Source organism: Nilaparvata lugens, chromosome 11 (genome assembly GCF_014356525.2).
Source record: "Nilaparvata lugens isolate BPH chromosome 11, ASM1435652v1, whole genome shotgun sequence".
NCBI classification, from domain to species: Eukaryota; Metazoa; Arthropoda; class Insecta; order Hemiptera; family Delphacidae; genus Nilaparvata; species Nilaparvata lugens.
Window position 1 is genome coordinate 19,789,358 of NC_052514.1, and position 14,814 is coordinate 19,804,171.

Consider the following 14,814-nt stretch of genomic DNA (forward strand, 5'->3'; position numbering starts at 1 on the left):
ACTAAGGTTAAAAATTGATGATCGATTCGAGGTAGCAGTGTTAGGTATCTATAGGTCACCAAATGGAGACTGGCAAAAATTTTGTGAGCTGCTCCATACACTTTTGGAAATTACAACCGCTCGTTTCACAAATGTTATAGTAGTAGGAGATTTCAATACTGATTTTGCCAGGCAGGATAAAATGACAGAGGATATTAGAGATATTATTAATATGAATAATTTTGAAATTAAGGTCCACGAATATACAAGAGTAACTCGAACTTCACAGACAATTATTGATAATATCCTCACAAATAAATAAATAAATAATAAATAAATAAATAATCATTTTATTTGTAAACGAGCATGTTATGCACATACAAAAAGAGTTGCTATCTGATTAGAGCCCATAAACAACAAAATTATTCATAGTGATCACAATAACAATACTATAGGTACAAAGTTTATAATATAATATGAGAATAATAGGCCTTTAACATTACAAATAGAAACTTTACAAAAACATAAGAAGAATAACCAACAATAATTATTAGTTCTTAATCAATCATCGAGCAATATCAACAACAAAGTCTATAATTTTATTAAAATGTGCTTTACGCTGTACATACACTCTAAACTTATACTTATTTATACATCAATATTATCCTGTAGTTTCCAGAATTAAATTTCGAATATTCATAGCGTTAATCATGTAATTGTAAATATCCCTCATTTTATTTGCTGTTATATTTGAGAGAAGAACTAGAGTTTTATCTTCAGGATTGACTATGTTTCTTACATATTTGGCCAAGAACTGTTGCCTCAAATCAATATACATCGGGCAACGTACCAGGACATGAGTGGGTGTTTCATCTTCTCGCATGTTACAAAGTGGACAATACTCCATACTGTCTATGTATATACCCCTGTTCTCTAAATAAAGATAAATTCCGGATTTCGATGCCATACGTAATTGTGTGACTAATCTTATACATTTAAACGCTGATCTATTTGAAGCTGGTCGCCTAGAGCAAAATTGGGATTTAAAGCCTGGTAGAAAGGGAAAGAAATGGAGTTGAATGCTTCCTGTTTGTCTGCCTCGAACAATATTGCACCATGTCTACTAACTATATCCATTTCATCCTACCAAGCCGTGTCAACCAATTCTCCGCTGATTCCAATCAGTATTGACATAAGCAAGAGTTAAATGATGTTTCACCAAATTCACCCAGTTGAGAGTATTTCTGTTTTGATAGAGCTGACTGTCTGACAAAAGCATGAGCTTCTTAAAACAAATTTTGGGGTACCTGTTTTCTGGCATGCCTAATATTTTTATCAGCCACGTTAAAGTTTTAAACATAATCAAATTAACCAGTTTAACCCTTCCTGTTTCTAAACGTAGTGCCCAGCTCGGTGTACGTCTACTCAAAAACAACATTCTCTTGAAAAATCCAAGTTGAACTCTCTCCACCTGCTCAGCACAAGCCAACCCCCACACTTCAGTACCATATAACGCCGTTGGAAGAACAACTGATTCAAATAATCTTATCTTGCTATCCCAAGTATCCGAGCGAGATTTTCTGAGAACCTGTAACATTACTTCACTGACCCCCTTAGATTTAGTTAATACAGATGAGCAGTGTGTATTAAAACGGCCTGAGGAACTGAATTCAACACCCAAATATTTATATGTATTGCATACTTCAATTTCTTCTTCTTATAATAGAATGATCTATTCCTTCTCAACCTGCCCTTATGAAAAGGGATTATCTTCGTTTTAGAAATGTTAACTTTCAATTTCAGAGATTCACAATAATCTTCTAAGCATTTAATTTTGTTTCGCATGTCGGAAGGACAATCTGCTAGGATGACGACGTCATCCGCATACAGAAGAATTAGAATATCAGTAACTCCATCTATGTATATTCCAGATAGACCTCTAGCTCTGAAAAATTCCTCAATATCTGAAATATACAATGAGAAGAGAAGCGGGCTAATCGAGTCCCCCTGCAATACGCCCTTACCTACTGGGATGGATGCATTCATATGGACCAGCTCTGCTCTACGATAAAGCTCGCTAAGAAATCTTACAATCTTACTACTAACTCCCACGTTTCCCAGCTTGTACCATAAACTAAAATGGGGTACACCGTCGAACGCAGCCTCATAATCCACAAATAGTGCATAGATGGGTTTATGTCGCAATTCTACATGTTGAAATATTATTGAATGTAAAACAAATATGTTATCCATGCAGCTGCGATCCTTTCTAGAATTCATTAGTTACATTATCAGAACCAGGGGCTTTCCTATCTTTTAAACTACTCAATACATAATTCAATTCCACCATACCGATATCTGCATCGAGTGTTGGGTGGGTTGCATCTATAAAAATCTATAAGCTCTGGTTCCACTTCAAAGTCGAATATCCTCACAAATATAGAAGGTTGTAATGTCAGGTTAGGTAGCTCAGATCTATCAGATCATAACTATCAAATTTTAGATGTTAAGTTGCAGGGCCAGAATCCAAGCAGAAAAAAAACTTTTGTGAAAGAAATTCAGCAATATGAGCTAGGAAATATAAATTGTTTGAAGCAGGAACTGCTTCAAGAAAATTGGAGTAGTGTTTATAACAGTTGTAACCTAAATTACAAATATAAGCAATTCATTGATACTCTAAGATTTCACATTAGTGTATGCTGTCCGATAAAAAAAGTCAAAGTAAAAAGTAAATTAAACAAAGTAGATGAATGGATAACTGAAGATATTCTTACTCAAAGAAATATTGTTAGGGAAGCTTATGAGGAATTTAAATTAGTGAGGGATGTTCCGAGTGAGGTCAAATACAAATGTCTAAAGAAAAACTATGCAAAAGAAGTGAGGAAAGCTAAGTGTAAGAAAACAGCTGAAATATTAACAACTAGTACCAATTTTAACTCTGCTGTTTGGGAGGTAATTAATAGAAATAGGAGAGCAGCTCAAAAATATACAGTTACTAATGTCCCTAGGATAATCGATGAACATGGAAATTATATGGATGATAGTATAGACATTTGTAACTTTTTCAATAAATATTATCAACAGGTTGCATATAATCTCCAAAAGTCACTGAACACTAATACTTATAATACAACTACATTAAATGCTGAGCCAATTGAAAAGGTATTTAAATTTCATCCATTATCAAGAGATGAGTTGTCAAGAATAATAAAAAATTTGAATAACAAAAAAACAGTAGGATTGGATGGGGTCTCAAGCAAAATTTTAAAAGAATGTGAAAATGAATTACTGGACCCTTATTGCATCTCCTTAATACTTCACTAGAGCAGGGTATTTTCCCTGATGATCTGAAACAAGGAAAAATTTTGCCAATTTTCAAGAGCGGTAATTCTGAAAGAGTTGAAAATTATAGACCCATTAGTATTCTAAATGTAATAAGTAAAATTTTTGAAAGAGTAGTTTTAAATAGGTTATTGATGCACTGGAAGAAATTAATTTCATATGTGATGAACAGCATGGGTTCCAGAAAGGGAATCTACTAAGACTGCAATAGTATCCCTTGTTGAAAGACTAATAGATATAATAGATTCAGGTGAGAAGGCAGCCGCAATATTTCTTGATTTATCCAAAGCTTTTGATTGTGTGAACCATAGAATATTATTGGAAATACTAATGATGAAAATCAATGTTTGGTTTGCAGTGTGAACTTTCGCAAGTACATACCTCCAAAGTTCGATGCGACCAACTCAGCTGTGTACAGGTTGATACATGAGCTGGAGGAGAAATCGAAGAAGGGAGTTGCTGAGAGACCCGAAAAAGTGCATGACCTTGATAAATATTACAATGCACCAGTGAGTGATCATTGATGAAACTATTTCTCCATTATTTAGCCCAGAATCTATTCTTATTGAGTAGGTTTCATGTAAATAAGATTTCAATAATATGGTTTCATTTAAATAAGATTTTTCCACTAAATTTGACCTTTCTTATACATTTAGATAAGCTATCCTAGAATCAATCCTCATAGAGTACGGTAGCTAAGATTTCATGTGGATAATTTTTCCTCATTGAACTTGAACTTTCTCATGCATTTTACTCTATTCGAATTTAGATTAAATTCTAGAACTCATACCTTATTTCCTAGCCTTCTTTGTTCAATTCTTTTTTTATGTTGATAAAATTATGTTTATAATAATTTAAACTATAAGCTGAATGTCACCTCAATTCATCTAATGTACGGTATTTTATTTTTCTAGCTGGTCAAAGTGCTATAATAGACTGTAACGTACAAATTTTAACAGTAAGAAGGATGGAGAATCCATCCTCATTTGGTATATATGATGTGGTTTATGGTTTATGATTGGTATATGATTTGGTTTAATGCTACTAGAATTTTCCACACATTCAAGGGAGTTACGTGTAAGAAAGACATTGGGTTGAATTGAATTGGAAAAATCTTTATTCATAATCATGTAGAGGTACATCAGGAACAGCGTCAATATAATACAAACAAACATAACATAAAAAGTAGTAGAAAACAGTCTTAAACCTCCTATAGAAATAGCAAAAAGTGAAAAACAACAGTCATAAACCTATAGTGTGATCTGTAAACTCTTGTAAGCATTACAGAGACAATGATATTAAATACTCCTTGGGTTTTATACTTAATTTTTTATGTTCTCTATTGCCTGTAATTTTAAAGGCAGCATTGTGAAGGGTAGCATCCCCATTATTTAATGTTTGATTTTTGCTGTTTTATCAATGCCATTATAATTTCAATCGTGGATTGTGCTCTATTGAATAGTGACGTTTTTATCAACAAGCAGCCTATAAACTATAGGAATGTACATCATACATATTTTTAAGTAGGTGAAGTACAAGAAAGTGCAATTAGCATTTACAAAGACAACATGGTATACTTGTATAAACCTCTCCTGACTGTTATGTTGATCAAAACAAAAAAAACATTATAGTAAACAATATTTATGAATTGTTTCATATTAAAACGTTAAGTTGTATTTAGTTTTCCAATATTAGACGCTTGACAATAACATATATATAGTAGTCTCGGATCTCCATGCACTCAAAATAATTATTGATCTGACCCTAATCTATTCCCAATTCGAATTAACTTTGTAATATTTTTACATTCCAGATTTCTAAGAGGCATTTCTTCGCGGCTACTCTATCTGAAAACCAAGTAAGTCAATTTCTTTTGTAAAATTAAATTATTTGATTAAATAAGCTTCGTTAGCTATTTTATTTATTATGAAACTGGTTCAGAGTGATTATAGGTAGTTTATTAGTGAAAAATATGAAGATCTCTATTCTCTATGAATGCGTATCTCTATGATATTCTTTCAATAATTGAATTACGGTTGGCAACTTATCTGAAATTCAAAATTACAATTTATTTCCATAAAGAAAAATACAAAAAACAATATGCAATATAAATACAAATTCCAAAAATACTATACAAATTAGATAAAACATTAATTGTTTGAACATTTAAGTCTTTCTTACACTTTATGAAGTTAATTGAGGTTCACTACCGGCAAAAGTAAAACTTTTACAAGTAGGAGTAGCAATTACAAAAGGAGAAACCAAATTTTTCTTCGAACCTGAGGATGTAGTTCATTTAAGTGCTGTGAACCCTAACCCAACAAAAATTCATAAAAAAACGGTGAATCAGATACATAATCCAGTCTAAATTATGTTGATATTGAAATACTATGTTTGAATTATTCAATTTTTTACATTGGATTGGATATAATTATTAGTAACTTTTTGATTGATGAGACTTTTGGAAGGTTATTTATAGTCTTTGGAGCAATATGAATAAGCTGTTTTCGGATGATTGTGAGGTTTGGAACTTAACATTCAAATCTATTTTCATTGTATCTAGTTCTACAAGTTTTATTTTTTATTAATAATTGTATATGAATAACAATTCACTGTCATCCCAAGTAATAATTATAACGTGCAATAAGATTACCTCCTTCTCATTACAATAATGATTATCTTTCTTTTTTGCAGGCTGTATGCTAATCCGAATAGCAAGCCTCAACCATGAACTTGCTGGCCTGATTTTGAGAAGTTCATCTCACTGGATAGAAAATGTTTCAAACTTATATGTATTATCAAATTTTATCCATGAGAAATTGATAAAAATTATGAACCTGTATCTTCAACTGCGTTTTTAATGTGAGTCATTTTTAAAAAAATTATTAATTTATGATTAACTATTATGATTTATTATTAGCCTACTATTTAAGTTCAGAATTTTAATGATCATTTGAATATTTTTTGTAGTTTCATTTGTTCCTCTCTTGATTATCTATTCAACGATAATTTTATTCAATATAATTCATTGAACATCATACTTAGGCCTTCTTACTTACTCCCATGGTCATTCATGTCCAAGTTGACATTTGGCCGCATCAACAAAAAGCCTCCAATTAAATTTATCGTGAGCATCTCCTTCGGTAGCTCCACGCCTCTTTATATCGGACTTAACGTCTTGTTGCCTACACTTTCTAGAGTATGGACTATTCTCAGCTAAGGTCATCGAATTATTTTACATTTTATTTCACTCACAATGCCTAGGCTATTATAGAGGTTCCTGATCTCTCTGCTACATGGAAAGGAAAATATTTACAGGATAGCGCACGATATGATCCAACATTTAGTTTTTCATAGAGAGTTTATTTTGAAAGCAATTCAGAAAAATGAGATATAAATTGTCTACTGTATACCTGGAGATTAGTTTGTGCCCATTACATGTTCAATGTGGCCACCTTCTTGTCTGATAACTGCTCCAACACGAACGCCTGTGTTATTGGTGACTCGGCGACACATATCCTCGGTTATCTCGTTACATGCCTTAATGATTAGCACTCACAGATCCATCAGTGGGTTGAGATGTTCAGCGAAGATCTTCTCATTCAAAAATCCCCAAAGAAATTAGTCGCACGGATTCAAATCAGAATGTTTGGGGGCCAGTTATGCCCACAAGAAAAACGATTCGGAAATCGATTTGAAATGACATTTTGGTTGAAATTTCCATGCAGAGTCTAAAACAACGTTGGCTGCGTGTGGTCCAGCTCCATCCTGCATGAACCACTGATTCTCTACTCGAAACCCTTTTGCGATAAGCTGAGGAACAAAATTGTCACGCAGCATGTTTAGATAACGTTCACTGTTCACAGTCTGTTCAAAAAAGAATGGCCCTATTAGCCCATGGCTCGAGATAGTAGCACATAACATAATTTGTGGAGCATGATGCACCTTTTCGTATAGCACAAGTGGATTTTCGTAAGTCCAAAAACGCACATTTTGTCTATTAACTACACCGTCTAAGTGAAAATGTGCCTCATATGAAACCCAAACATTGTTAAGCAATTTACGTTTTGATTAACAACCCATTCTGCGAAAACCATTTGTTGTTGTTTGTTGTCAATCGTCAATTTGAGTAGCACTGTAATTTTTTACGGAAACAAATGCAAATCAGTTTTTAAAATATTCGCTGGACAGATCGCCTAGAAATGTGAAAGTCCGCTGTTGCTTTTCTAGTCGACTTGTCTGGACTCCTCACCAACGCTACTCTGTCTGTTTAAACATTCTATGGAGTACGGACAGTAGAAGGTGTTTGACGTTTACTCTCAAATACTGAGCCATCACTTATAAATTTTTCATAAATTCTACGAATAGTTTCAAATGATGGTGACCAGCGAGTTTGAAAATGAGCACGAAATCGTCTTTGTGTAAGCACTACACTTTTTGTTCCATTGATAAACAACACAGTTTTTATCCGTTGTTCAACAGACAGTCTTTCTTTTTCGGCCATGTTAGAACGACTTTTTGAAGGAAGGAATTATTTGGTCACGACAAAACAACTTTTCATGTAACGCTGTCACGTCTGCCAACCTAAAACATAAGAATAATTACCAACATACAAAATTAATGATGAACTAAATGTTGGATCATATCATGCGCCATCCTGTATATTATCTATACATTTCAAATATCAAGTACTATTATAATCATTATTATACTTATCAAGTATTGATAAGTTCTTATAGATGTTTCTCTGCAAGCTAAATGTAGTGTGTGATCACTCCAATTTGTCAACTTATTATATGCTGTACCATCTATAAGTAGGCCTACATTGTGAATAATCTTCCTTTTTTAACTCATTAAAATCATTACTCTCTTCATGTTTCCTTTCCTTTACTGTGCCGCACATTCTTTCTTCTCGCTTATCTTTATTATGGCTTTTATCATATATTTTTTATCTAAATAACTTTTTCAAAAACTATTAAAAACTTTGAAAATTTTCTGCACATAGTTTTGAAAACTCTTTACTAGTAACGAGTTTTTCGATTTGGATCTATCAAGTTTTAGAGAAAGTTTTGTTAGGTAGCTTTACAGATATGAGCGCATCAATTCAAATTTTGCACCAGTTTAATTCTTGAAATTTTGAGAATACATTTTTCACGGAACTGTTGATTAAGTAGGAATCTTTTTCAAGAAATATTAATTTTTGGACAAGTTATTCCATTTTCAAATGTATCAAATTTTAAATCAGGGGTTTCAAACTTTTTTGCTCCACGCACCCCTTAGTGCGTGTTAAAACAGCGGCTTTTTACTTTGAAAGCGTGGAAAATTTAGGATTCTAAGGCCTGGTTGCACAAGAGCCGGTTAAATTTTAATTGAGATTAATTTCACGAGAAATAATTAGAAAAGGCCTTTTTTGAATAAAAGGCTTGTCTGATTGGTCTCGTGGAATTAATCACGATTAAAATTTAAATAATAAAAAATTCAAATTTGGACGCTCATATTTTAAAAATGATAAGAAAAATCTATTTTGATAACTTTATAGTACGCAAACTGAAAACCTTTATAAAATGTCACTTGTAAAAATTAAAAATGTCACTCTGTTGCTCAACCTCAAATCATATTTTTTACATATGATTAACAATTTTAATAAAAATTTATTGCTTCTTGATTAACTGATATTATTTTGTTTGATGAGTTTTAAACTATTCCAAGTTTTTCGGAACTCATTTGATATCAAATAGTTTTCTTCAGTTCATTAATTTGGATACGCATCACTAACGATTTGGTTGTATACTAGAATATTTTGAGGTTTGTTATCGTGTTAATATTTATTAATTATTATTTATGAACACTTTAAAAAAATACCTAATAAAAGAGGATGTTGTCAAATATTATTATATGAAGTAATGAAGATTGAACGTTTTTACCTTTGAAAACCAAGGCAAACACGAACCATAGAAAGTTAGTCGGTGATTTGTGACATATTTCAGAATACTTGAAAGGGCACCTTTATAATCTTTGACAGTTGATTCACAAAAATAATGTCTTAATTCTGATTTGATTTTGAATAACTTGTCAGCAGTGAATTGATAATCCAAAAAAGATAATATTTATTTTGTTTTTCACCATCCAAAACCAGAAATAAAACAAGTCATGTTAAATTGATGAATGATTACACTGGATTACTGGTCTAATATTGATTAAAAATAACTTATTGAGTTAGCAAGAAGTGTGACTGCTCTACATTTATTGTATAAATTTAATTTTATTTTCAAAAACGTGAATTTACGTTCCACCAACAATGTATCGGTTAAAAACATTCTGTCTCGCTTTCTCCGTTCAGGCTGGATTGGTTTTAATATCTGCAGTTTTTCTTGTGTTATCAATAACAATAATGATGACAAATTGGGTTGACTTTGATTTCGATAATTTTGCTACTGGAGCAGTGATTTTTTGGGTTGTTTTGCTGGTCGTTACTGCAGCAATGTTAGTGTTGGTAGCCTACTCAGAGAAGTGGCTTGCCGCATTGGTCAGTTTGCTGCTGATGAGTGTCGTGATACTGTTCTGGCTTTTCGTTTCACTTTTGCCGTTACTTGAACAAGTTGATGAAAACTATATTGAAGGAAGAGATTATGAAATTGAAGGTGATATGTTTAGATTTCTTGGCTTTGATGGGAGGAGTATTGGAGCAAAGGATGTAAGACGAGTGATGCAGAAAAACTACTGCATCAATTTGAGGTGTGGGGAAACCCTGTGGTTAGTGGATATGGGATGGCGCACTAAGTTTACAGAATGGCCTGAATCTGTTTTGAAAAAAGTGGCCGAAGAAAGGAAACGTTCAAAGTCTTTACCAATGAGTAGTCCAATTATGAAATCCATGCAACAAAAAAGAGCTCCACGCAAAAAAACCTATGCAGAATTCAACCTGAAACATTACAAGCGTGATGACTGGGACGATAGAAATGAACACTGGATAGCCGTCATGCCCGTATTATCAGAGTTAAAGAGAGGCGGCGCCGGTACCGTTTTCAAGTCGAAAGGTTCCGGTTATGAGGTGCCTTGTATGTTTGTGCCAACACCAAGGAGATTGAAAAAAGACTTACCAATAAGAACCACCACATCAAGGCCTACAACAACCTTCAAAATTCCCCATATGATTTTTCCCTTGAAAAATCGCAATGTCAACTATTTCTCTCAACCAGTAGCAGCAGGATGTTTTGTTTTTTTCGCGGTAGTACTTATTTACTTTTGGATGATTGTGCTGTCAGCGTTTATAGTGCTTTCATGATAAAGATACTCTGTTGGAAAATTGAGTTTGCAAAGAATCAGGTAATTCCTAATATGTTTAATATTCCTACCTAATATGTTAGCCGATTGAATATGTGACTTGATTGCTTCTGACCTACAAACGAGAGATTCAAAGCATGTAACAATAAAAAGAGTAGCATATTCAACTGTTAGCTAAAAATAAGATGAAAAATTAAACTAAAGTTTTGTGTGGTTTAACCTAAGTGAACCTTGAACTTTATTTATCGGTAGAGGAAGTTGAATAAACAACTAAAAATCTAAAAATATTAAAAACCCCGGTTTCAACTGTTGAGAAATGTTTTTGTTTGTTCTGCACCAAATAAAACTTGAGAAAACTCGGGTTGCATGTCACGTTATGCAAGTAACTCGGGATTTCAACTATGGCAATAACTCAATACATTACCTTATGAACGAGTAATATTTTGGTTCAGCATTACCGTGCTTGAAAAAATTGTTCTTTAAATGAGAAGTCATGATTATTTTCCATTATTATGCAAGTAACTCGGGATTTCAACTATGGCAATAACTCAATACGTTAAGAATGAGTAATATTTTGGTTCAGCATTACCGTACTTGAAAAAATTGTTCTTTAAATGAGAAGTCATAATTATTTTCCTAGTTCTTGAATGAATATTGTAGAATTTTTATTAAAAATGTTGTTCAATAGCCTAGAAAAATTGTAAATTATTGTTAACACGTAGAAACTTATGATGTCAAATATAATTATGTTTGTAAAATAATATAATTTAATTTTATTCAAACCTTTTTTCAACTCTTCAATAGAAAAATGTATTTCGGTAGTTATTAAATAATATTATACCAAATAATGCTGTTTAAAAATAATATGTTTTCAATTTATTGGAATAATAGCCTTTTGATAAGCTTAAAATTGGAGTTTTTAAGCTTATTTTCATCTTTTTTGAAACTCATTTAAAAAGTGAATATTTTACTCTCTTCTCAAAATTTTACTTTGCTCTTACAAGGTTGATCATAGTTTCCATTAAGTAAAAAGTAATAGAGCTTGAAATTCATCTGAAAAGTGAATATTTTACTTTCTTCTCAAATTTTAATTTGCTCTTTCAAAGGTGATTATAGTTTTCATTTAGTAAAAAAATCATAGGCTATATAGAGCTAATTTTATTATAGTGTCTCTTTTCCACCATATTAAATAAATCTCAGAGGAAATTCAATTTCCAATAAAGGAAATCATGTTATCAGATATTGTGTTCATAAAATCTCATAAATTAAAAAAATCATAAGAATTCTAATAAAAATAATACATAATAATAGTGACTATCACGTTATAATGCAACAATATTCATCCAAAACTTCCAAAATAACAACACTCGAAAAATACCTAGATCAAAGAAAACTTTAAATTGGGAAATAACGTGTATAGGCGTAAGTTGTTTCATACTGGTATGTTTATATCATCAAACCATAACTTCATTTAAATTTATAAATGTGTGAAAACAATAGCATGAAAAATAATGCCAGTAAATTTGAACCTCGAAACCCTTAAAACGTCCATATAGCTTCCAACCTTGATATAGTAGACCCCGATTTAGTACAAACCTCGTAATATTAATTTTTGAGCGGTACCTTGAGGTGTACTAGATCGAGCTTCCACCATAGGTCATTCATCAAAATCTAAATAGAAACGTTCTTCTCACTTTGACTGATTCCAAATTATATAATATACATTTATTTATATACAGAAGAAAATTGTAAAATACATGCAGCCATGTGGCGCTAGACACGTGAGTAGGTGAGGTTCAGTGGGTTTTGAAATTAATTTACCATCATAGTCCAAGGTTACCTTTAATATTTTATAGTAGCTGGATCGATTACAACGCCCATGCTTTTTATTTCATGATAACTTTATCATGTTAGAATGATAACCATGCTGCAATAACAATATTCTTCATCAACTTAATTTTGATCAATTATTCAAGTAGTAATAAAGTTAATAAGGTCACTCATCGCCTGGAGAATTGATAGACGCCCTTGCTCCAATAAAACTACTCGCCAATCTAGAAACGTTTTATAATTTCCCCATCCTTCCATATTCTTAATTATTAATCCCTAATCACCCATCGTACTCGATACGAGCGTTGGCAGTACGTAATGTAGATGCCTTGCTACCCACAGTGTTAGATGGTACTTTATAATAGGTGCAACTTTCAATAATATTTGACATCAAGTTTGTTTCTACTGTTATTTAATTAGATGAAGTCGAACTGTGCAATTTTTCTGACGTTCTTTTAACAATCTAAAGTGTGACGATTTCCAACGAAACTGTAAGTTCAAGTTGTTTTGGAAAAAATTGATTTTTCAAGAATGTGATAAAGTAATTGTTTAACCTACTGTTTCTCAACTCAACGGTAAACCGGAAGAATTCTTCAGATATAAACGATTTTTCAGTGGTAGACTTCTTGAATCAAAACCATGCAGAGCGAACGAAAAAGAAAAGATGGGATTAAAATTATTTCCAGAAGCTTCATCTTCAATACTTCACTGCACGGTATAAAGTACCTGGGTGATGCTAGGAGACATCTCTTTGAAAGAGCATTCTGGGGTTTAATCCTGATAATTTTTATATCATTTTCGTCGACAACATTGATTCGAAAATGGTGGGCTTGGAGAACATCGGAGATGTTGATAAAAACATCAAATATTCCGTATTCGATATCATCATTTGCTGTGCCTGCAATCACTGTATGCGATGCTTATGGACTGGAAGAAATGTTCTCTTTGCCGAAAAATGTGTCTGGTGATGCCGATTGGTATGAAATGAACTATAGACGTTTTATTGATATTGTGTTACCCGATAATGGTGTTAGTAGAAGTGATAGGAAAATTTATAATACCCAGAACACATCCAGATTCGAAAATAAATATTTTACAATGGCAAACAGTATGTTTTTGAAGCTATTCAATAGCAAAACGTTCAAAAATCAAGACCTCGTCGACAGTGAAGCCGATTCTGATGCAAGTCTAGCTTCTGATGGACCAATCATGTGTTACGATTCTCTGACTCTCCACGGTTATTGTTTTAGCTGCAACATCATTCCACCAACAGAAATGTTCAAGAACAACACAGTGCATCACCACTTCAAACTAGCCTATTCACTTGACCCGAATTCTACACTTTCACATCAAGAAGAGAAACTGCAAGGATTTCCCTTTATTGCTATGACATCAAAGGAAAGGGGAAGGATCTACTCATATCCAGCCCTGAACAAGAGTCCCATCAACACATTCACGCACAAGACTTGTGATCCGCCTGACAGTAAGGATAAGAATAAAGTGTGCAATATGCCTGACGAGTACAAATCGCGCCATCGGGAATTTGGATTCTATTCCATCCACAATCCTTATGATGTACCGAGTCCTTTCATGCGATGGTATTATGACAAAAAATTCATGAACCATGAGCTGCAGGTGCTAGTAGATGCCACGAGTTACCTGCTGATTGACAAGGAATCATTTCAGAGACCGCCGGATGAAAGAGAATGCTTTTCGTCAACCTCTGAAAAGGAAAGGCAATTGAAGTTTTTTAAATACTACACCCGACGCAACTGTCTAGTGGAATGCTTCACAGACAAGATTCTGGAAAATTGCTCGTGTGTTCTCTACTTTCTACCACATACTGAAGGCACTCCAATATGTGGCAACGCCGAATCCAAGGCTTGTGCTCACGTAATCATGGAAGATGTGAATATTGAGAGTTCTTGGAAAGACTGCAACTGCTTGGCGTCCTGTAATCACACCGAGTACAGAGCCATTTCTCGTGAAATCATTCCTCAGCCGAACTCAACGACCCAGTACACCATGGTGCTGCGAGACGACACCCTCTACCCGAAGATACGGCGGCAAACGGAAATCCTCGAGGAGTTGGTTCAGTCCTCGATGACCTACCTCGACATGTTCCTCGGGGTCAGCCTCATCAGCCTCGTCGAAATTGTCTACTACATCCTTTTGATGTGCATGGAGTGTCTTGGCATCAACCGAACCATCAGGCGAAGCATGAAACGATTCGAGCGCAAAGTCTTCACGGTAGATGCCCAATGTCCCAAAGTTGATGACAAGAAAGAAAGTCTTGATGAGTGTAGTAGAGTTTCGTTTGAAAAAAATACTCTAAAGAAACGAGTAGGTCTTTTTGCAAAGAACGAGTTTTGCTAAATT

At 33.4% G+C, this 14,814-nt stretch overlaps 2 protein-coding genes across 2 annotated transcripts in view; both read left to right on the plus strand.

The window, feature by feature from the left end:
• The first annotated feature begins 3,678 nt into the window (after positions 1 to 3,678).
• Positions 3,679 to 14,814, plus strand: part of LOC111052426 (SET domain-containing protein 4) — a 58,133-nt gene continuing 46,997 nt past the window's right edge. Inside the window, exons 1-3 of the mRNA XM_039437786.1 lie at positions 3,679 to 3,830; positions 5,135 to 5,179; positions 6,016 to 6,183. The gene's annotated coding sequence lies outside the window, so the exon portion shown is untranslated. The remainder of the gene's footprint in view (positions 3,831 to 5,134; positions 5,180 to 6,015; positions 6,184 to 14,814) is intronic.
• LOC120353651 (pickpocket protein 28-like) lies at positions 13,534 to 14,811 on the plus strand. The gene has a single exon (XM_039438214.1). It carries the CDS (start codon positions 13,534 to 13,536, stop codon positions 14,809 to 14,811), a length of 1,278 nt encoding a protein of 425 aa, XP_039294148.1.